The 24,493-nt window shown below is 42.2% G+C and overlaps 1 protein-coding gene across 2 annotated transcripts in view; it reads right to left on the bottom strand.

The window, feature by feature from the left end:
• Nucleotides 1-8,332: 8,332 nt before the first annotated feature.
• Nucleotides 8,333-24,493, bottom strand: part of LOC142203211 (mucosa-associated lymphoid tissue lymphoma translocation protein 1-like) — a 63,023-nt gene continuing 46,862 nt past the window's right edge. For both annotated transcript variants that reach the window (XM_075273756.1, XM_075273757.1), the window contains 3 exons: nt 13,440-13,591; nt 11,773-11,889; nt 8,333-11,674 (listed from right to left, as the gene is read on the bottom strand). In XM_075273756.1, the coding sequence (XP_075129857.1) occupies nt 11,375-11,674; nt 11,773-11,889; nt 13,440-13,591 (569 nt within the window). In that variant the 3' untranslated portion in view covers nt 8,333-11,374. The remainder of the gene's footprint in view (nt 11,675-11,772; nt 11,890-13,439; nt 13,592-24,493) is intronic.

Genomic DNA, 24,493 nt, shown 5'->3' with positions numbered 1-24,493 from the left:
TCACTCAGCTCGCCAATTTTCCAGACAGTTGCCAAAGGAGGGCAGGGATGCCTCTGCCTGTCAAATTTGCTACCAATTGAACATGGGACCTCATCATACTAGTGGGGAAATTGATTAAACCTGACATAAGCCTGTCTTAATAAATTCTCCCCACTTTTCTTTTTTTTGCTGATTTTGGCAAGTGATAAGAAAAGTGCTTCCTGCTCAAAGTTGCTGTAAATTTTATTTCTTCAGTGCCAGACTGGTAAAAAGTGCATCAAATATATTTTCATTTTAATTTATTTTAATATAATTAATAAGTTACTGCAGATGGCTGAAATTGTCTCCTTTACATAAAAGTTTCTAGAGTTAGTAAAGGTTGTACACTTTCCTAGGAATAATTTTACATACTGACATTCTAGTGTCCAGGGTCCTTGTTTAGTAATTGACTGGCAAAGAAAGGATTAAATAAAATTGTTATCAGATTTAATATTTGAGACAAGCAGTTTGAAATGTCATCCTCTATCTTAAATGCTAATGAACCCTAGAAGGATCGCATTGTCTGCTTCTTCTTACGTCTCTGGTGTTACTCTTCTGAGGTTAAGATCTGTCTGCTGGTCAGACATATGTATAACGGCTGATGTATTCCTGACATATCTGACTATCTTACAGCTTCCTCCAGAGACGTGCAGCAGAGAGAACTGACTCATAAGAAAGTCACACTTCTCGGGGGTGTCAAAGGACTGCCATGAGGTGTCTAGGAAGAGGAAACCTCAAGAGGTTTATCTTCTGTGTAGCACAGGAGAAATATTTATCTGAATATCATTTCCCCCAAATGATACAGAATGTGCTGTTCATCTGATATCACTGTGTCTTATTCGACAGGTGAAGAAGAGGAGGTGGAGATAAGAAGTACACTACTCAGCTAATGATATGTGCTACTGTGCCTGTACGCAATGTCTTGGTCTGTGTACACTGTTTACAATTCACCAGAAAATCATTACATGAAAACTAGAATTTAGAGAATACCTGTAACAGATAGCACTAATAAACCAGTTATATACTGTTGCATTAGGAGCATTTTGAACACACTTTTTTGTGTCAAAGAGCAACATTGCTCCTGAAAAAATCTACTTTTAATCTTCTCCTGCCAGAGTACCCATTTATATCTGTGGTTGCCACCCAGTACTGCCACTAGCATAATGATTGACAAGTTAACAGGTTGACAGGTTATGTGTGGCAACCATAAGAAAAAGCAGACACAGCCCAGGTGCACTGAAGGGCTTATTAGCGTATGGTTTATTGTCTTGCCAGCAAGATTCCGTTATGGCAAGATGCTCACTATGCGACTAATCTCTCCAACAGAATATAGATAGTGTAGAATTTGTTTTGGTGGTGGCTGATTACCTATAATAATGATTGTTCATGTTCCGAAACTGCATTTCAGGCTATTTTCACTTGCCTCTTTTCATAGATCTTGGACAAGGGAGGAGATACAGCTTTGAACAATATATTGTGAGAAATCGGCCATAGAAGTATTTAGAAGTATCTTCTAACTCATAGTTATTGTTTTGTCAGGCATTGATTGGTCACTAACTTTCAGACAACTTACGCTGGGTTCACACCTGCGTTTGGGGTCTCCGTTCTATGGTTTCCGTCTTCTGCATGGCAGAAGACGGAAACCATAGACCGGGTCCGGCCGTGCGCGGCGGTCAGCGTTTTGCGCTCTCCGCCGCGAAACCGGATTTTTTTATCCGGACACAGAGTACTGCATGTCCGACTCTGTGTCCGGATTATAAAACCTGGTTTCGCGGCGGAGAGCGCAAAACGCTCACCGCCGCGCACGGCCGGACAGCTTTCTCACCCATTCAAATGAATGGGTGAGAAAGTCTCCTGCAGGTTTCCGTATCCTGCCTGTGTTTTAGGCAGGAAACGGAAACCTAAGTACGGAGACCGGGCCGCAGATGTGAACGAGCCCTAAGTCTTATTCAGTAGAGCATGTTATTCTGGACCAAAATGTAATCCTTTTTAATTAAAAATGTTGCTGTTTTCTGCCTGAAAACCCTATCTAAAGTTCCTGCCACTAGGTGTCTCCCTTCTAGCTAATTTGCTGTTCACTCCACATTGCTAGGATAGGCTCATCCATACAGGGGTGGATTATAATAAGGGCAAAATGGGTTGTATTCCAGTGTCAGTAATTGCACATTTGAGTTACTTTATCTACCTTGCTACATTTGTCATATGTAGCTTATTATGTGTCCTCAGTGGTTACAGCTTGTTGTCTAGATTTCAGACCACTATCTAGCTGCAGTGGTTGGTTGAGGCTGGGTTCACATGGGGGTCTTTGGTCCAGATTTTGATACGGAATCTCGGTCAAAATCCGTCTATAAAAACTGCCTCCCATTGAATTCAATGGGTTCCTTTTTTCTTGAGCTGTTTGTTCCCACTTGCGGAAAAAAAGCGACATGCCCTTTCTTGAGGCAGATTCCGCGGCTGATTCAGCCGCGGATGTCCGCAACACGATACTCCCTTTTGACTAGGCCCTTTCATTTGGGCCTAACCCGGAGGAGAATGCTGTGACTGGATGCCGGTGCACTGAATGCTGGCTGTTTTTGGACTAAAAAAACCCATATGAACCCAGCCTGACTCTCCTCTGTACCTGGCCACCTATTTTCTCTTCTCTTCACTGTGATTGACAGCTAATAGCTTTGGAAAGTGCATTTAGCTGCTGAACCCTGATAAGGGCTAGACCAGGGGTTTGATCAGTTTCTCTGTATGTAAATCTCAAGCACGCTGTTAAAGCACTTCTGACCTGAGCTGTACATTACACGGGCTAAGCCCACTCACTAACTTGTCACTGAAACCAGTAAGTGAAGGGGAGGGAAGGCGGGAGAAGAGGTTCAATACTACAAATCTGCCAATCTGTATTCTCCATTAGATCAGTCTACAAGGATTTAAACATATAGAATGCATTATAAGTTTATCTATGTATAACAAGTTAATTGACTATAATCACAATTCTTGTACTGTACTTAATTATCCACTAGATGGCAGCAGGCAGGTTAAAAACCATAGTCAAGTAAAACAGGGATAAAAATATGCTTTACAAAATACAAAAAAGTGATGGTGAGTAATAAAATCAGCTACCACTCAGCCAGACATGTCCTGCGGCCTGGTCCATCATATTAATCTATACTGTACTGCCTGCCACTTACACTGCCACAGCTACCATTACTACCACTCAGCCAGACATGTCCTGCGGCCTGGTCCATCATATTAATCTATACTGTACTGCCTGCCACTTACACTGCCACAGCTACCATTACTACCACTCAGCCAGACATGTCCTGCGGCCTGGTCCATCAGGTGACCTCCACTTTAGACGAATAGTGGATTTCAGATCCGGTTCATATGAGACTGTGAACTATGTGACTGTGAGACAGGGATAGATGGTCATCAGTGTACAGCATTCGGCAATCAACGCTGATTCTGCCGGAGGAGGCGGAGTCTAAGATCGGTCCACAGCAGTCTCCATTGTGGTCCGATGTCAGATGTAGCAGAGTTGACAGCTTTCACCCGTTATGTTATCCTCCGTAACTGCCTTGAACTCAGCCATGTGTCTGCCTCTTTTGATGCAACATGATGTTATCAGATATATTAACAAGTCTCTCAATTACTTCTACAGTCCCAAACTTATTATGAAATGTATCTATTATGCTAGTTTCTTCCTGTTATATAGTACAAACTGTTACACTCCTAATGTGATTTTGGTTTGTAACTCTGTATGACTGTTTGTTACTCTCAATAAAATGAATTTAAGGTCAAGACCCCATGTAGCAAGCCGCAGCCAAAAAGTGCCTCGAAAAAAAAACACGGCAGAAAGGCATCACATTTTTTTTCTGCAGTGCTTTTTACAGAAAGTCCACAGAGTTTTCCTCTGCTTACTTTCTGCTCCAATCATACCTATACAGAAAGCATGAACATTTCTGTGGATATAATTGACCTGCAGCAATTTACAAAAAAACAGAATCCCATCCACTTTGTAGATTGTGTAAAATTCAGCATTTTTGCAATGTGGAGTCCTGGCCTTTCAGGTGGTTTTTCAACCATAAACTGACCCCATCATGTGCTGGATGAAGTAATTTCCTTTCCATTGGTGCCTCTTTGTAATGTCTCTGTTACAACAAAGTGAATTTATAAATGTTTGAATCCATAAAAAGTCATATGTAAAGTAGTGACATTGGATGGGGAGCAGCTTCAGTCTAGTCACACATTCTGCTTGCTGATCCTGTGTCCATCACAGTCCCTTCACTCCTTGACGTCATGAGGGAGATGTCAATTTCGCATTATACAAGTTCTTTTGTGGGACTTCTAAGATTAAAATCGTCTTTTAGGCCGGGGCCATATGCTGCAGAAATCCAGCACTTCGGCCTAGGTGGGTATGCCACAGCAAAAAACTGTGCATTTTATAGTACCTGCAAAGCAGATGGGATTGTGGCTAATCCCATCCACACACTGCAGAAAAAAAAATCTGCATTGGAAAATCTGCAATATCAAAAACGTTATGCCTTAAGGAAATGCTGATGTTTTCCGTATAGGTGTGATAGGTGTGAAAGTCTGCAGAGGAAAACTCTGTGAACTTTCTGTGAAAAACTAGTTTTCTGGTTGCAATTAGCTATATGGGGCCTTAGCTTTACTTTACTTTATTCTCACTATGGAGGCTTTGGACACCATAAAGTATATGAAAGAGCTCCGAGTCTCTGACAATTCTGCCTCTGTATTTGCTTCCCTTTGGTTCTCCTACATTCACTAGATTCTGGTGTTACACAGAATTTGCAGATTTGCTATTAAGATGTACTTCACTACCATGATATGCTTCATAGCTGGGATGGATTTTTGGGAGCATAGATAAGAGAGACATCTTTCTATTGATGTGTTTATCTGCCTACTTCCTATCTTCTTCTTTTTCTGTGTATTGTTTACTTATTTGTCGTATTTTGGGATGTACAATACTCCGACGCATACATGTAATCTTCTATTGCTTTCCCCACTTGTCTTTTGTTGTGAAGCTGTAGATAAAATCTTATTGAACCATAAATGCTATGTCATAAGGTCTGGAAAGTTTAAAACAATTTGATATGATTTTATGATTGTTCCTGACATTTATTAGCAACATAAAAGAGCTGTAAAAATCTGTTTTCTGCCTCTTCTTTGTATGAATTAGCTTCTATTAGCTATATCTCTCGTTCATCATAACCAACTCTTTGCCAACACAGGTCATCTAGATAGACAAGCTATGGCTTGAAACTGAAGTTTATATTCTTTTATGTTATTGTTTGCTGTATATCCTTTCATCTTGACTTATTTATCTTCCAAATGCAGTTTTTTTACTTTTTTAGATAGGAGTGTTAAATTGCATTAGACATCAATAAAAGTAGAAACGGAATTGAAGTTAAAGCAATACCAGCTATTGACTAACTGAAATAGTTGAGAGTAATAGCTTTTGAAACACTTCAGGTCTTATTCTGTTTGAAGCAAAGTGTTTTATGTTGTCTAGTTAAAGTTGCAGGTTGGTTTCCCTACAATTTCTGAACTTGCACTATAAACTGAGAGTAATCTTAATGTTCTTGCCAGTGAAGTTCATGATCACGTAGAAAGTGAATGGAATAGAATATGAAGAACTGTATAATCTTTACAAGTTGAGGTGTATGACGCACATTCTACAGACGAGTCTCAGATGAAAGTTTCAGTCCATGCAAAAATATTACATCTGATTCTGCAGAGAAGAGAAAGATAACAAGTGCTGGAGCAGAGCACTTGCTTTTACATGACACCTTTCAACTGATAAGCTAATAGTAATGAGTGTGATTCATGGTGCTGTGTGAACTGACATCAAACAAATCATAGGAGAAGTCCTGAATGTTCCTATATCAAAGCTTGTTTAATAGCTTCCTATGGTTAGCCTGTGATCTGCAAGTGTATGAAGTGTCCAAAGTTATTTGCTGCCACTATGTTCTGGGGATGGCATATTATCTACAATAGTTACATGTACTTTTACCATCCTGTAGTTATACTAAATATAAATCATGGCAACATCTTGATAGAGCTGTATACATTAGGCTACATTCTCAACCTTAGAATAAGGACTCAATTCACACAAAGTTATTTGCTGCCACTATGTTCTGGGGATGGCATGGTAACCTACAATAGTTACATGTATTTTTACCATCCTGTATTTATACTAAATATAAATCATAGCAAAATCTGTATACATTAGGCTAGATTCTCAACTTTAGAATAATGACTCAGATCACACAATGATTTTTACAATTTGAGTTCAACTTTCTGTTTTTCTCACTTTACTTCTCAGTGGAAATTAAGTGGCATAACTGTTGTTTGGCTGGCCCGAGATTCCATAAAGTGTAATCATTAGAAGATTTTGCTTTGTGGTCACATCAAATTTCCTTGTGACTGAATATACTGTATTTCAATTGACCAGTTTGACAATGCCTCTGATCTAGCACTTTAAAGATACAAAGAAAACGGTTAGAGTAAAATCTTTATTGAATTTACTATTTCAGTCTTTAGTAAAGTAATCCATGGAAAAGCAAAAAATTATAGTCAAGTGCCCATATGTAATATATGTTCTGTTATATTTCAGACTTGCCCTTAATTTTAGTATGTAGTTGGTTACTTGTGGATGACTAGGACTAGGGTGTATGGACTAGGGAATTGTTATAAATGTCCTTCCACTCCCATAGGATGTTGACAGGCAGTGTTGGGGTAAAAAAGGCCAGTGCTGCACTTAAGATGCACTTTTTTCCTCCCAAAATGGGAAGACCAGGGTTGCAGCATTGCCCCACTCCTGTAGGCACACTGCCGTTTCGAATAGCACGCACCCATAGGAATGAATGGAGGCAGATGGCACGCAGAGGGTTAAGCAGCTGGCCGCTGGCAAAGTCTGCGTGCCGGCCGCTTCTATTCATTCCTATGGGCACGTGTTATTTAAAACGGCAGTTTTGAATAGTATTCGCTCATCTCTACTGGGCAACTATTCATTTTGCCATTATTATTATTATTATTATCTCCCTCTTTGTGGGACCCTTAGCAGACTATGGGCTCGTTCACATCTGCGCCCGGCACTCCGTTCTGCAGGTTTCCGTTTCCTGCATAAAACAGAGCAGGAGACGGAAACCTGCAAATGAATGGGTGAGAAAGCTGTGCGGCGGTGAGCGTTTTATGCTCTCTGCCGTGAAACCAGGTTTTTTAATCTGGACACAGAGTCGGACATGCAGTACTCTGTGTCCGGATAAAAAAAAAAACGGTTTCGCGGCGGAGAGCATAAAATGCTCACCGCTGCTCACGGCCGGACTCGGTCTGTGCTTTCCGTCTTCTTGCATGTAGAAGACGGAAAGCACAGAACGGAGTGCTGAATGCAGGTATGAACCTAGCGTATGCAAGAAATGGATTCTACAGCACTATTGAAGTAGTAAGAGATTATGCTTGGTAAAGAGAATTGCTATGTGTATGCCGTGGAGCTGAAAGACTGTCCAGAAATGGTGGATAACAGTTAGCCATATTAGGAGTATTATATAGAACTCTGTATTGGGCACTTGGGCTGTTGTATTGTCGCAGTTCCGGAGAGAGTGCTGTAGCTCTGAGCTGTGACTCACTATATTGGATATACTGCTACTGCTTTGAAAATGTTTTCTTAGGACTGAGTCTTGAGGTAAAAGTGTCTAAAAGCAGCTGCCTGAGGGATGAAGGTGCTTTGTCCCACTCACAGGTCAGGGAGGACTACAGTACAGTCACTGGACAAAGAAAATAAAGTGCTATTTTTGATTTATACTTTGATGCACATTGAGGTTGGAATTACAGGGCACTAACAGGTCACTGAGTCAACTCCTTACTGGATGAGAGTTCAGACTCACTGATCTCTTCTGATAAGAGCCTGAAATCAGGGCGAAATTCATAGAAAATGCTGTGGAAAAAGTATAGGTTTTAGGAAACGTCAGAAGACCTAATGTGTGATCAAAAGGTACAGTATTGTATATGGCAATCCACCACTGAACATGGATAAGTGGCCGCTGCAGCCAGTTACTACCTGTAGGGGTTCAATGCCACAAAACCTTTTCAGATGCAACAAACGTTACACAATGTTTAACAGCTTTGATGGAAAGTACTCAAGTGAAAACAAACCGGAAGACAAGTTAGTACTTATATTATCACAGCAGTAAGAACCACAGTAGACACAGATTTGCAATTTGCTAAGTGTGTAGAACAACTCCAGCTTTATTTTCTCTACAAAAGCACAATTATCATTAAATTAAATCATTTTAACAAACAGTGCAAAATTATTAATAGGAGATTTGCTTCAAGATTATTTGCTAAGAAAAAAATAAATCATTTTAACAATAATTATATTCTTTATAACATGTTGACATATTCCACAGCAGGGTAATATAAGGGAAGCAGTAAAAACAGAAATGACCTACAATTACAAACATTATTAACATTGCATTTAGTGTATACTTTTGAGAAAACCATACTACATGGTAAGTCAGTCTGAAAGAACAGCTAGACCTTAGCTGTGGCCTGATAATCCTGACGATTGCAAACAGCATAAGGACCCATGCACAAAGGGCAGTCCGGATCAGATTTGCTCCGTACATTGGCTACATTTTCCAGCCCAATCCAGTTAGGGGGCTACTAGCATGATAGATAGATAGATAGATAGATAGATAGATAGATAGATAGATAGATAGATAGATTTGGATAGTAGAGCAGCAGAGAGTCAGGGACTGCCAACATCATAGATCAGTATGATGCAAAGTGTCATGGTCTCCTGACTGGGTTCAGCTTGGAAGATCCAGACGATATATGGTTTGAACCTATAGATGCTTACTCCTTTTGCATGCACTCATTCAAGTGGCTGATGCTGAATGATAAATCTGAAGAATATTTTGACTGTCTAGTCTAAGTTTATATCACCAGCTAGTTGACTTAACTTGAACCAAAATGTTGGCACTTTTTGTTGCATCTTAAGCCATGCTCCTTAGGCCGGGTTCACACAATCTGAGGCAGCCTCCGTGTCAAATTCTGGTCCAAAAAACGGGTAGCTGTGACTGGATACTGGTGCAGTGCACCGGCATCCAGTTACAGCACTCCGCTCCAGATTAGGCCCAAATGAATAGGCCTAGTCGGGAGGGAGTGTCTTCAAGCGGACGTTAGTGGCTGAACCAACCGTGGCATCCGCCTGCAGAATAAGCATGTTGCTTCTTTTTTCCAGGAGCCGGAGAAAACTGCTCCTGGAAAAAAGAACTGACCGGCTCCCATTGATTTCAATCCACCTCAAAATCCTGACCAAAATACCCCGTATAAACTCAGCCTTATGTCGCTTAAGCCACATTCATTTTTCTAGCAAGTCATGAAAATTTTCTCCAAAATTAAGTCTAGTTAGGGCTATAATAGTAAATGTGCGGCAATGCCTTACCCATCAATACAATTTATCATATCTGAAACTATTCAGATATCTTTGTAATAGTAAGATGTTGCCATCCACTGGCTGTATGAGTGCAATACAGAGTTGCCTTATGCATAGCTTTCCTTAAACAGTAGACTAAAATCATTACATAGCAATCTGAAAGGATTTCATGAGCAAAAATACAATGCAACTATATAAAACAGTTCTCATGCTTAAAAAAAAGAAAAATAAGGCCTGTGTGTTTTGAGATATGGTCAGACTATTACTTATTTTTAGGTTTATGAACTTTCTGCATACTCTTTTTCTGTAGGTTGATTTACTGCTAGGGGTCAAACTGTGGTGGATACACAATGTGTTTTTTTCCAGCAGCGCTTTTCACAGAAAGTTCACAAAGATTTCCTTTGAGGACTTTCTGCTTCTATTATACCTATAGAGAATCTGCCAGTGTTTCCCTAGGTATAATTGACAATCTGCGATTTCCAAAACCGCAATGGTTTTTCTGCAATATACGGATGGGATTTGCATCAGTCTAAAATAAATTCCATTCACACAATGGAGGAAAAAAAACGCATGTTTTAGGCCTACTGCATTTTGTTTGAAGACAGAAAAAGTATTAGTAACATAATGTCATTCATAGAAGAAGTTCCAGGAACATTTCCTAAAACTACTCTTTCACATAAATTGAAGGTGTTCTTTGTGAAAAAAATAAACTGGCAAAATTACACTAAAACAGTAATTCTTTACATACATTTTGTTTCTTTTTTGCTTTGCCGTGGCTGAGTGGAATATTAGTCCCTAAAATGCTTATGCCTAGTTGCAATAGTTACATCACTGTCTAAAGCTGAAAACACATGTAGCTTGGTTAGTATAGCTTGAACCCTAGTAGGTCCTCCCAAAAAGTTTTCTATAGTACTAATGCCCTGTTCACATCTGCTTTTGTATTCCATCCCGGTAGAGTCTGCATGGAGACCCCTGAACGGAATATAATTGCAAGCACTGTGCTGTAAAAGCACACGGACCCCATAGACTATAATGGGGTCCATGTGCTTGCCATGCATGAATCATGCGGACATGATTTGTGCGGGCAGTGTGCTTTTACAGCACAGTACTTGCAATTGCATTTGTATTCCATTCGGGGGGTCTCCATGCGGACTCTTCCCGGACGGAATACAAAAGCAGATGTGAACCAACCCTATCAGAATGTCTGTGTAACAATCACAGACTATCTGTGAAGTTACCACTTTTACTTCTGAGATGTGCATTCACCAAGCAATGTGAGGTCCAAACTACAGTCCAGCACCTTAATAAATCCATATAAATAAAATATGTATAATGAGAACTCTTCATTTTGTGCGTTGAGTGAACTACCATTGATCATACAGCAAATCTCATTATTGTTCCTGGAAGGAGATGAAGGAATGAAGCTCGTGGTTGTCCTTTAGTGAACTGCCTCATGCTTGGCACACTGTTACAATTGCTTTATTTTGCTGCAAATTATCAGTGTATTCTCCATGGGCTTTTTAGAACGTATATGTCCAACCAGATTGAAGTACCATAAACTTTAAGATGTGAAGAAACATGTTGTGATCCCTCAGCAAACTTCAACAGGGACAATAAGGGAGGAAGTATTTGCCATACTCAACAATCCATTAGAAAATAAAGTCTTTTTCACACTTCCATAATTGGTCAGTATTTTTAAGCCAAAACTAGGAGCGTGTTAAAAACCTTACGTTATAGTTTTTCCCTTTTCATATTCCTCTCCTGGTTTTAACTTTAAAGTATGGATACAAAGTACTGACCAGAAAACTCCCTGAGCATTCATGTACCAAATGAAGTGTGCCCTTGTGACACTAATGCCAGTTTTGATGAGTTCATCCGTGCAGTATAAATAGACAAGAGAGGAACCTGTATTCACAAAATGGGTGATATGTCGCCTTCATCGTTTTCCTCTGGTTCACTGCTTGATTTTGATTGGTTACTATAAGGCCGTTCTTTGTCTATGGACAAGGTCTTGATCTGATCTTGCAAGCATGGAATACTCTCTTTGGCTGCAGCCCCATTAGTTTGATGTTTCTCCACATAGAATGCGTTTGCATTGTTCAGTAATCTTGCTATCCATGGTATAGGAATGATTCGCTCTAAACTCTCCTGAACTCCTGCTCCAGTGTCCAGACTTGTGCAGTGCAGGTCAATTCTTAGAATTATGTTATTCTAAAAAGAAATAATATATATGTAAGCAATTCGATACACTTATGTAAATAAGGAAAGAATGATTACCAAAACAGAACACACTGCCAATTACTAGTTACCTGGTACTTTTGTAGGCTACAAAGCCTGAGCATATAATCCACCACTTCTCCATCATCCTCAGTGGTCAGAAAGGAATCTACAGGGTCGAGTGTGTTGTTTGAGAATCCCACAGGGTCCTAAATAATACGTAGGCAATAACATGATGGTTAGAAAGTATCTACAATAATAAAATCAAGTGTATATGTCCTCTAAGATTGGAAATGTTATATAACATTACAAAACTGAAGGTGCACTATCTGTGCAGTATCTTCCCTCATAACAGTGATATTGGCACCCTTCGTTTTGGCTAACAGTATCATTGTACTGTCATGGGTGGACTTTGCAGCTCAGTGTCATTGCTGGGAAGTAGGGAAGACCCCCCACCTCCACAGGTTAAGAGTATACAAGTGTACCCTTAGAGGGCAATACCCACAGCCCTGTGATGATGCTGAGCTGTAAGGCTGGCCCACCGGCAGTAATATTAGTAGCTGAAATTAACAGCAGAGAGCCGTTATGTTGGTCTAGCCAAAGTAAAGTATCTTCTAGCTTCTGGCATGATTTTAACAAGTGAATCTGAAGAACCAGAAGAAACACTGTACAGGTGGTGCTGTCTATCTACGTTCCCAAAGTTGTATTCTCAGTCTCAATAATTCAGCCCTGAATGGTGAATATTATGAATAGAATACGGGGTATTTGGAGACAGTATGTTGTCATTACTGGGCAAGTTTCTTTAGCCCCTTCCCACTCAGCATCCTACTATGTCACACTTTGCGTATACTTAACGATCAGCGCCGGAATAGTACAGAGCTATAATGGTGCTGGCACTAGCTGCCAGAGTCAGAAAATAGTACGACTTCAATGGGTTAACCTCTGAAATGCTGTGATCAATAGCAACCACAGCATCTGGGTGGTTTGGGGGCATGAGATCATGGGGTTGCCATTGCAGCCTATTGCACATAGGGAGCCTATTTGTGATGTTCTGCAATACACTGTATTGCAGTACATTGTACTGGGGCTCAGAAGATTCAAGTCTCCTTGTGGGACAGGAAAAAAGTAAGAAAAAAAAAAAGTTGAAAGAGTTAAAAATAAAGTAAAGTATAAAAAAATAAATAAAATAAAGTTAAAAAAAAACCTTTTAATTTAAAAAAGCACAGTCTAATAAAATAAATAAAATAAATATGTTAGGTATCACCATGTGTGTAGAAGTCTGCACTATCAAAAAAATAGTGTTATTTATCCTACGCGGTGAACACCGTAAAAATATATATACTGCAAAGCACAGTAATGTATTTTGGTCATCTCAGTTCCCCCAAAAAAGAGTTATCAAAAACTCATACATACCAAAAATTGGTACCAAAAAAAACTATAATTTGCCCCATAAACAAAGAGCCATTACTACATTTCTCTGGCAACAAAAAAGTTAATAAAAGCTAATCAAAACTTTATACGTATTCCAAAATCACGCCCAATAAAAGTAGAACTCATCACGCAAAGAACAAATAGTAAACAATTACATAGATATGTCGACAGAAAAATAAGAAGTTTATGAATTTTGGAAGGTGGGGAACGAAAATGTGAAAAAAAAAATCCTTGAGCATTAACATCTAAATGACCTGTGCCCTTAATAAAAAAAAAAAAGGGTTACAATTTTTCGCCTTGTATTACATGAACTAAGATAATAACTTACGGTAGGTGTGTAGAGAATGATCTTGACATTGGATAAATGAGGTGGAGTCTGAGTCAGTTTTGCAAAAGTGTGGATGAGGTTTGAGAACACAACTTTGAATCTTAGTTCTGCTTCAACTCCACATGAGAACTTTACCACTTGTTTTGGGATTTCTGCAATATATAGAGGAGCACATGTGGAAAGATGATTTGTAGTGCTGGCCAATGACAAACATAAGGTTAAGTAATGTAAGTATTATGTCGACCATTGTTAGAACACTGAGCATGAACTACTTATTTAACATATTCTCCTGCATGCTGAAATTATTTCATATTATGCCACTTTCACACAATAATTATTTTTTTTCTTTGCTATTGTCTAAGGGGTGTGTTGTGAAAATTTTTGTAATATGCTTTATTAAGTTGTCAAACTCCCTTTTAATAGAAAACAGTCTGTGACTCTGTTTGCATACATGTACACATTGCAGCACGTAGAGCTGAAACATTTACGGATGGGGGTCATTTCAAATGGCCGTATCTCTGGCTTACATCTCCTATAATAATAATAAATTTTATTTATATAGCGCCAACATGTTCCGCAGCGCTGTACAATTTGTAGGGTTCAGATACAGACAGATACAAAACAAAGAACGTCATTTCACACAATGGGACTGTGGGCCCTGCTCACAAGAGCTTACAATCTATGAGGTAGAGGGGATGACACAAGAGGTAGGAGGGGCGGCATTGCTTATACAGTGTTCAGACAATTTGGTAATAGAGGTTGCAGCCATTACACAAACAAAGCTTTATGGGCCGTCACTAGTAGTGTCCTTTAACATGTGGATAGAGCATGGACAAATATGTTAGGCTGAAAAGGCATCAAGAAGGGTTTGCATTAGGAATTGTGATAGGCCTGTCTGAAAAAATGCGTCTTTAGTTTGCGTTTGAAACTGTAGAAATTGGGAGTTAATCTGATTGTCCGGGGTAGAGCATTCCAGAGAAGTGGTGCAGCTCGGGAGAAGTCTTGTATACGAGCGTGGGAGGTTCTGATAATAGAGGATGTAAGTGTTAGGTCATTGAGTGAGCGGAGAACACGGGTTGGGCGGTAGACAGAGATGAGGGAGGAAATGTAGGGAGGTGCGGCATTATGGAGAGCCTTGTGGATGAGTGTGATAACTTTATATTTTATTCTATAATGAATAGGCAGCCAATGTAGTGACTGGCACAGACCAGAGGCATCGCTGTAGCGTCTAGCCTGGTAGATGAGCCTGGCTGCTGCATTCAGAATAGATTGTAGAGGGGAGAGTTTAGTGAGGGGAAGACCGATTAGTAAGGAGTTACAGTAGTCAAGGCGAGAATGAATCAGAGAGACAATAAGTGTCTTTAGTGTATCTTTGGTAAGGAAAGGACGTATTGTGGAGATATTTTTGAGGTGGAGGTGACATGAACGTGCGAGTGATTCAATATGAGGGGTGAAAGAAAGGTCTGCGTTAAACATGACCCCGAGGCAGCGGGCCTGCTGCCTAGGAGTTATAGTGTCAGGATCCAGGTGTATTGCTTTGCCCATTTTGTCTTTATCTGCCCTGTTCCAAGATGGAGAAGACAGCTCCTTTCGGCACACCCAGTTCCTGCTTGGACTTTGCTTAAAAAGCCTCACCTGCTGCTGCTTAGTGCCTCAGTATCAGCACTGGTTTCTGGACTTTGGCTGCTGAATCTACCTCTTCTGGCTTTGGGACCTTGACTGCAGAACCCCTCTCCCTCCTGGCTCCTGGACTCTGGCAGTGGAACTCTCTCTCCTGGCTTTTGGACTCTGGCAGTTGAACTCTCCCTCTCTTGGCCCCTGGAATCCATGACATTGCTACAACACCTGCATGGACTTGGATAAGTTGTCTGCACTCTGTTCCTACATACCATTTGAGCATTGTCTGAACTCTGTTCTTGCATATCGTGTGAGCCTGTGTCTAAACTCTGTACCTGCACAAGATAAAGAGCATTATTGACTGTATATTGTTGTGCTAGTCTGCTTGTGGGCTGGTGGCTCAAGGTATCCCTAGATTAAGGAGTATCATTACAAGATACTGAGGCCATTATGGATACCGCTGCCGTGCAGGCGTTTGACATCCGCATTAAAAAGCTCAATGGACAGGTGCAGACAACCAGCGATAGTGTGCACGCACTGGGATTAAAGATTGACTCTGTGGATAATCGGTCCACTAATGATCTGCAAGCAGTCAGTCAGCTGCTGCAGGAGGTGAGCACATCCCAGCAAGGTCTACAAGCAGCTCTGCAAATCTCCCAGCAGGAATTGCACACCTTTCGGCTTGAGATAAATGAGACTGTGCTTGCTTTGGCAGAACGCTGCACCCAACTCGAGACTGCAGAATCGACTCCGCTCTCTCAGAGTACACCAAAGCTGCCGCCTTTTCGTTTTGGAGGTGAACGGGATAAGTTCCGGGGATTCGTCAATCAGTGTCGTCTGTTTTTTCGGGCCCACGCCGCCCATTACTGCACGGATACAACGAAAATAAATTGTGTGCTTATGCTCCTTACCCATAAGGCACTGGCCTGGGCAAATCCTTTAATAGAGACTGATGACCCCTGCTTACATAACTTTGACAGTTTCATCGCAGCTATGGCCCAACTGTTCGATGACCCAAACCGGTCCTTTACCGCAGAAAACGCCCTGTTGGCACTACGACAGGGTAAACGCTCAGTCGCAGAGTATGTTACGGAGTTCCGGCGATGGGCGGTTGATACTGCCTGGTCTGAAGAGGGTCTGCTCCCCTTGTTTCGCCGAGGTTTGTCCAGCCCTATTAAAGATGAACTGGCCCGAATTGAACCTCCTACGGATCTCTCCGCTTTCATTAACCTCTGCATTCGTATAGATGTCCGTCTCTCGGAACGCAAGCTAGAGAGATGGACTTCATTAAGCCGAGGTAATAACCCCTTACCTTTTTCTTCCAGCCGGGGGTCCCAAAATCAGGCGATGCAGGAACCAATAGCAGAACCCATGCAAGTGGATTCGCTCCGCAAGAGAGAAAATGCAGAACGACGTGAGCAGAGACTTCGGGAAGGAACTTGCCTGTATTGCGAAGCTAAAAACCATTTTTTGATGAATTGCCCCAGGAGACCCCCCAGGACTATCGCAGCATTAGCTGAGAATGAGGATGAGGAGCCCAATTCAGACATGGAGTCTTATACATCAGAACTTGCTCCTTTGCTGAATATGGTTGTCCAATCCCTAACATCAGTCGCTCCACACATAGAACTCAAGGATAAGAATTCACACTTCTTCCTGCCCATTAAGATCTGGAAGGGGACTCAGTGGCTCCAGTGTCTGGCCATGGTGGATTCAGGAGCGGGGGGGTAACTTCATGGACGGTGCGTTTGCAGAGCGTCACGACATCACTGTCAGGAAGAAAGATTCCCCCATAATTATGGAAACCGTTGATGGCTCTCTGTTGACATCGGGTCCCGTGGATCACGAAACTGAGACCCTGAAGATCCGCATCGAACCTCAGCATGAAGAAGTCATCACATTCATGATCATTTCATCCCCGCACTTCCCACTCATCCTTGGCCTACCTTGGCTTCAAGCACAGAACCCAACCATCAAATGGGAGACTAAAGACGTTTTCCCAAAAAGGGCCGCTGCTTCTTGCCATTCCCTGAAAGATTTCCCTCCTGCACATAAGCAGGAGCCTGGGCCCTCCTCTGCTTCGGGTGTCGGGTTGTCGGAAACTGGGCTTCCTGTGGTATATAAAGAATTTGCAGATGTGTGCGACAAGAAGAATGCGGATGTACTTCCCCCTCATCGTCCATATGATTGTCCGATAGAATTATTATCTGGGGCCCCGATACCATTTGGACATATTTACCCCCTGGCCGGTCCGGAACTCAAAGCACTAAAAGAATACATAGACGAAAACCAAGCCAAAGGATTCATTCGTCCCTCTTCCTCCCCAGCCGGAGCCCCGATATTTTTTGTAAAGAAGAAGGACGGTTCTCGGAGGCCCTGCATTGACTATCGAGAGCTCAACAAAGTGACGGTGAGAAATCGTTACCCATTACCGTTGATCCCCGAGCTATTGGAAAGAGTTCGACAGGCGTCCATTTTTACTAAGCTGGATCTACGAGGGGCTTACAACCTGGTTCGGATACGGTGAGGGGATGAGTGGAAGATGGCTTTTCGCTCCAGGTATGGTCATTTTGAATACCTTGTCATGCCTTTCGGACTAACCAATGCCCCTGCCACTTTCCAGCATCTAATCAATGATATATTTCGAGACTACCTGGACAGGTTTGTGGTAATCTACTTGGACGACATCCTGATCTACTCGAACAATATGCAAGCACACCAGGATCAGGTGAAAGCAGTATTACAGCGTCTAAGAGAAAATCACCTATACATCAAACTGGAGAAGTGTGAGTTCCATAAATCCAAAATACAATTCTTGGGATATGTCATTTCTCCCCAGGGACTGAGCATGGACACCAGCAAGGTGAAAGCTGTCCAGGAATGGCCGACCCCAAAAAACAGCAAGGAGGTACAACGATTCATAGGTTTTGCAAACTTCTACCGGCGCTTCATAAAGAATTTTTCTGCAATTGTGTCGCCTATTACCTCACTGACAAAAAAGACTGCAGTTTTTCACTGGTCCCCACAAGCCCAGAGCGCATTCGATCAACTGAAGCAGGAATTTATTACCGCTCCACTCCTGGTACACCCTGACCCCGAATCTGCTTTTATTGTGGAAGCAGATGCCTCAGACTGTGCTATACAGTCCTATGAAAAAGTTTGGGCACCCCTATTAATCTTAATCATTTTTAGTTCTAAATATTTTGGTGTTTGCAGCAGCCATTTCAGTTTGATATATCTAATAACTGATGGACACAGTAATATTTCAGGAGTGAAATGAGGTTTATTGTACTAACAGAAAATGTGCAACATGCATTAAACCAAAATTTGACCGGTGCAAAAGTATGGGCACCCTTATCATTTTATTGATTTGAATACTCCTAACTACTTTTTACTGACTTACTGAAGCACAAAATTGTTTTTGTAACCTCAATGAGCTTTGAACTTCATAGCCAGATCTATCCAATCATGAGAAAAGGTATTTAAGGTGGCCAATTGCAAGTTGTTCTCCTATTTGAATCTCCTCTGAAGAGTGGCATCATGGGCTACTTAAAACAACTCTCAAATGATCTGAAAACAAAGATTGTTCAACATAGTTGTTCAGGGGAAGGATACAAAAAGTTGTCTCAGAGATTTAACCTGTCAGTTTCCACTGTGAGGAACATAGTAAGGAAATGGAAGACCACAGGGACAGTTCTTGTTAAGCCCAGAAGTGGCAGGCCAAGAAAAATATCAGAAAGGCAGAGAAGGAGAATGGTGAGAACAGTGAAGGACAATCCACAGACCACCTCCAAAGAGCTGCAGCATCATCTTGCTGCAGATGGTGTCACTGTGCATCGGTCAACAATACAGCACACTTTGCACAAGGAGAAGCTGTATGGTTGAGTGATGAGAAAGAAGCCGTTTCTGCAAGCATGCCACAAACAGAGTCGCCTGAGGTAAGCAAAAGCACATTTGGACAAGCCAGCTTCATTTTGGAAGAAGGTCCTGTGGACTGATGAAAGATTGAGTTGTTTGGTCATACAAAAAGGCGTTATGCATGGAGTCCAAAAAAAACAGCATTCCAAGAAAAACACTTGCTACCCACTGTAATATTTGGTGGAGGTTCCATCATGTTTTGGGGCTGTGTGGCCAATGCTGGCACCGGGAATCTTGTTAAAGTTGAGGGTCACATGGATTCCACTCAGTATCAGCAGATTCTTGAGAATAATGTACAAGAATCAGTGACGAAGTTGAAGTTACGCCGGAGATGGATATGTCAGCAAGACAATAATCCAAAACAACGCTCCAAATCGACTCAGGCATTCATGCAGAGGAACAATTACAATGTTCTGGAATGGCCATCCCAGTCCCCAGACCTGAATATCATTGAACATCTGTGGGATGATTTGAAGCGGGCTGTCCATGCTCGGCCACCATCAAACTTAACTGAACTTGAATTGTTTTGTAAAGAGGAATGGTCCAAAATACCTTCATCCAGGATCCAGGAACTGATTAAAAGCTACAGGAAGCGACTAGAGGCTGTTATCTTTGCAAAAGGAAGATCTACTAAATATTAATGTCACTTTTCTGTTGAGGTGCCCATACTTTTGCACTGGTCAAATTTTGGTTTATTGCATAGTGCACATTTTCTGTTAGTACAATAAACCTCATTTCAATCCTGAAATATTACTGTGTCCATCAGTTATTAGATATATCAAACTGAAATGGCTGTTGCAAACACCAAAATATTTAGAACTAAAAATGATTAAGATTAATAGGGGTGCCCAAACTTTTTCATAGGACTGTAGGGGCTGTTCTTTCGCAGCGAAGCGGGATAAGGGGGTTGCTCCACCCCTGTGCCTTCTTCTCCCGAAAGATGTCTACCGCAGAGAGGAACTATGATATAGGCAATAAGGAGTTATTAGCTATTGTTTCTGCTTTTAAGGAATGGAGACATCATCTTCAGGGGTCCATGAATTGAAAAAATCCAGCATCTATTCCTTTGTATAAAACGTAACTTTTATTATGAAAAAGTTTTCTGGAGCATGAGCCGCTCCATAAAATCAAATACAAGTATGCATGATGGCAGAGATGAAATGACGTCTGACTGACGCGTTTCGGGGCGTTATTGTAGCCCCTTAATCATAGTCTATCATAGTCTATGATTAAGGGGCTACAATAACGCCCCGAAACGCGTCAGGCAGACGTCATTTCATCTCTGCCATCATGCATACTTGTATTTGATTTTATGGAGCGGCTCATGCTCCGGAAAATTTTTTCATAATAAAAGTTACGTTTTATACAAAGGAATAGATGCTGGATTTTTTCAATTCATGGACGCTTGTACTTACACCTTGGGCTGAGAGGCCGAATTTTCCGAGCACCTTCCTTTCTTCATAAGGTAATGGACATTTTTTTCTTTTTAAATCAGAAGATCTGTGGGTGAGCTGACATATGTTATTTATTTAATCATCTTCAGGGGGCAGTGCAGCAAATTGTTGTTCTTACAGATCATCGGAACCTGGAATTCTTCCGGTCCGCGAAAAATATGACTACCCGACAAGCCCGATGGACTTTATTTCTCAATCAATTCAATTTCATCATTTCTTACCGACCAGGTTCCCGCAATGGCAAGGCAGACGCTCTTTCCCGAATGTATTCTTCCAAACCAAGTTCTGCCCCTTCGCCAGAGCCTATTCTTCCTAATTCTTGTTTTTTAGGTGTCATACACAACAAGGACCTGATTACCGATATTAAGGATGCGTATGAATCAGATGCCTTTCTGTCTTCACCCCCGGAGGACGTCTCCTTGACTTTCCATGGTGTGTGGGTTCGTGACGGTCGCCTCTACGTCCCGGAAGCTGCAAGGCTTAAGGTACTCAAGCTAATCCATGATTCTAAACTCGCAGGTCACAGGGGGATCCAGAAGTCTCAAGAGTTCCTGTCTCGTTTCTACTGGTGGCCCGGTTTTCAAAAGGACGTCAAGAACTATGTTCGCTCCTGTGAAGTCTGTGCCAGGTGTAAGGTATCTAGGGCCTTGCCCACCGGTCTCCTGCAGCCCCTGCCTGTTCCATCTCGGCCTTGGGGCTCAATCTCCATGGATTTTATTGTAGACTTGCCGCCCTCTCAGGGGCAAACCACAGTTCTGGTTGTGGTAGACCGTTTAACTAAAGCAGCCCATTTCATCCCGTGCACAGGTCTCCCATCGGCTACCACCACCGCCACTTTGATCATACGGGAAGTCTTCCGGCTACACGGTGTTCCTGACGAGATCATCTCAGATCGAGGGGTGCAGTTTACCTCCCGATTCTGGAGAGCGTTCTGTGCTGCAGTAGGCATCTCAGTTCGGTTGTCCTCCGCTTATCATCCCCAGACAAATGGCCAGACGGAACGGACAAATCAGACCTTGGAACAATATTTACGGTGCTACATCAGTCATCAGCAGGACGATTGGGTTGAGCTGCTTCCCCTGGCTGAGTTCTGCTTTAACAACTCTCAGAGCACGACCACTAAACTTTCTCCATTTTATGCCAACCTAGGCTACCATCCGCAGATCCAACCGCAGCTCCCTGTGGACACTTCGGTTCCTGCCGTTGCGGAGAGAATAATAGCCTTGCAAGGTATCCTGGTAACTTTAAAGGAGACCCTGGCCACGGCCCAGACCCGCTATAAGAAGGCGGCTGATCGGTTCTGGAAGCCGGCTCCCACTTACAAGCTCGGAGATTCGGTATGGCTCTCTACTAAGAACTTAAGATTGAAGCTGCCTTCGCCCAAGTTGGGCCAGAAATACATCGGTCCTTTCAAGGTTTGCGGTATTGTAAGCTCCGTGGCCTGCAAACTTCAACTTCCCAAGACCCTTAGGATACACCCGGTATTCCATGTCTCTTTGCTGAAACCCACTGTTCCTAATTCCTTTTTAGGCCGGTCTTCCCCACCCCCCGATCCCATCATGGTTGATGGCCAGGAACATTATGAGGTGGAGGACATCTTGGATTCCCAATTCTATCGAAAGCACCTACAGTACCTGGTCAAGTGGAAGGGGTACCCTGCTGAAGACAACTCTTGGGAGCCAGTGAGTAACCTTTGCGCTCCACAGCTGGTCCAACGTTTCCACCTAAAGCACCCCAGCAAACCGGCTCCAGGGATCGTCCAGAGGCCGCTCCTAGGGAGGGAGTAGTGTCAGGATCCAGGTGTATTGCTTTGCCCATTTTGTCTTTATCTGCCCTGTTCCAAGATGGAGAAGACAGCTCCTTTCGGCACACCCAGTTCCTGCTTGGACTTTGCTTAAAAAGCCTCACCTGCTGCTGCTTAGTGCCTCAGTATCAGCACTGGTTTCTGGACTTTGGCTGCTGAATCTACCTCTTCTGGCTTTGGGACCTTGACTGCGGAACCCCTCTCCCTCCTGGCTCCTGGCCTCTGGCAGTGGAACTCTGTCTCCTGGCTTTTGGACTCTGGCAGTTGAACTCTCCCTCTCTTGGCCCCTGGAATCCATGACATTGCTACAACACCTGCATGGACTTGGATAAGTTGTCTGCACTCTGTTCCTACATACCATTTGAGTATTGTCTGAACTCTGTTCTTGCATATCGTGTGAGCCTGTGTCTAAACTCTGTACCTGCACAAGATAAAGAGTATTATTGACTGTATATTGTTGTGCTAGTCTGCTTGCGGGCCGGTGGCTCAAGGTAACCCTAGATTAAGGAGTAACATTACATATAGTAAGGCCTGAGACTGCAATGGATATATCAGGGACAGATCTGTTAGATGGTGGAAACAGTAGTAGTTCAGTCTTAGAGAGATTTAGTTTCAGATAGAGCGAGGACATGATATTAGAGACATCAGAGAGACAGTCACTGGTGTTCTGTATGAGTGCAGGGGTGATGTCACAGGAAGATGTGTATAATTGGGTGTCGTCAGCATAAAGATGGTACCTGAAGCCAAATCTGGCGATGGTTTGTCCAATGGGGGCTGTGTAGAGAGAAAAGAGCAGGGGGCCTAGGACCGAGCCCTGAGGAACCCCAACAGCAAGGGAAAGAGGGGAGGAAACAGAGCCCGCAAATGATACGCTGAAAGTGCGGTCTGAGAGATAAGAGGAGAACCAGGAGAGCGCAGTGTCATTGAGGCCGACTGAGCGGAGCATCTCCTACCACCTGAAGTACTAGCTATTAAGGAATTAGAGACATTGCTAATTAAGAACTGCTGCATATTAAGTTCAACTTCCAGGCTGTTTTTTTTAACTAGTGATATCTCAGGTTCTGTTATAGCTAGTGTTTAAATCTTAGCTTTCTTATGATCCATTTTTCTAGGTGGTATAAAACCAGAGATACAGCCATTTGAAATGACCATCCTCCCTTTAGTATATGTTTCAGCTCCATATTTACGATACAGATTTGCAAGGACTTTTGCTAATAACAACTCACTTAAGCTGGGTTCACACTGTGATTTTTGGACTGGATTTTGACGCAGAATCCGCCTCAGAATCCAGTCCAAAAAAACGCCTCTCATTGACTTCAATGGGAGTCGTTCACTTCTTTTTTCCACCAGCGATTTTGTGCCAGAAAAAAAGAAGCGACCTACCCATTCTTGCCGCGACGCGACTCCTCCATCCCGACTAGACCCATTCATTTGGGCCTAATCCGGAGCAAATACCATGACTAGCGGCTACCCTTTTTCCTGGACCGGATTCTGAGGCAGCCTCCACGTCCAAATCCAGTCCGAAAATCACGGTGTGAACCCAGCCTTAGAGAGTTGCTAAAGAGAATGTTGCAGCCTATATTAAAAAGGAAGTTATATAGGATAATAAACTACATTACAAAAATGGTCACCAAACACGCCACGACACAAAAAAATTAGAGCTACACTTTGTTAGAATTTAAATTAGGAGGGTAACCTACACAAAGAAAAACTATAAGATGCATTCAAACACAGTTTTTTGTGTCACAGTGCATTTTACAGTACCAGCACAGTTAATGAGATTCTGGCTAATCCCACCTACATGTTGCAGAAGCAAAACCACTGTCATGGTAGAAGTCAGTTGTAACTGAAGTTGCTCTGTTATCCTAATGGGGCTCAGATAACTGGTTAATGGCACAACCACTTCCTCAATGTAACAGGAAGTTAAATGGGGAATACCAGAACAGTTTTACAAGTAGTGCTGACTGACAATTATCAGGAAGTCCCGCTGATCACTATTACATAGCAAAGTCTGACAGATTTTTGCCACATCCTTTTGTTTTTCAGCAACAGCTAAGAATTCATGACAAAATGGCAATGTGTAGTCAGAGTCTAAGCTCTAGCAGTCAGAATATTGAATGCCATGTGTTTAGGTGACTTGTTTACTTGATCATCGGAAACAGCTCAGCACTACCATTTGCCCTTTTTCAGTAAAACCATTTACCAGTACATTATATGTGTTATATGCAGGTGGAAATCAAGTGTCAAGAAGTTGCTAGTAA

Source organism: Leptodactylus fuscus, chromosome 5 (genome assembly GCF_031893055.1).
Source record: "Leptodactylus fuscus isolate aLepFus1 chromosome 5, aLepFus1.hap2, whole genome shotgun sequence".
NCBI classification, from domain to species: Eukaryota; Metazoa; Chordata; class Amphibia; order Anura; family Leptodactylidae; genus Leptodactylus; species Leptodactylus fuscus.
The sequence above is the reverse complement of the archived record's forward strand: the minus strand, read 5'-3'. Positions and strand labels throughout refer to the sequence as shown.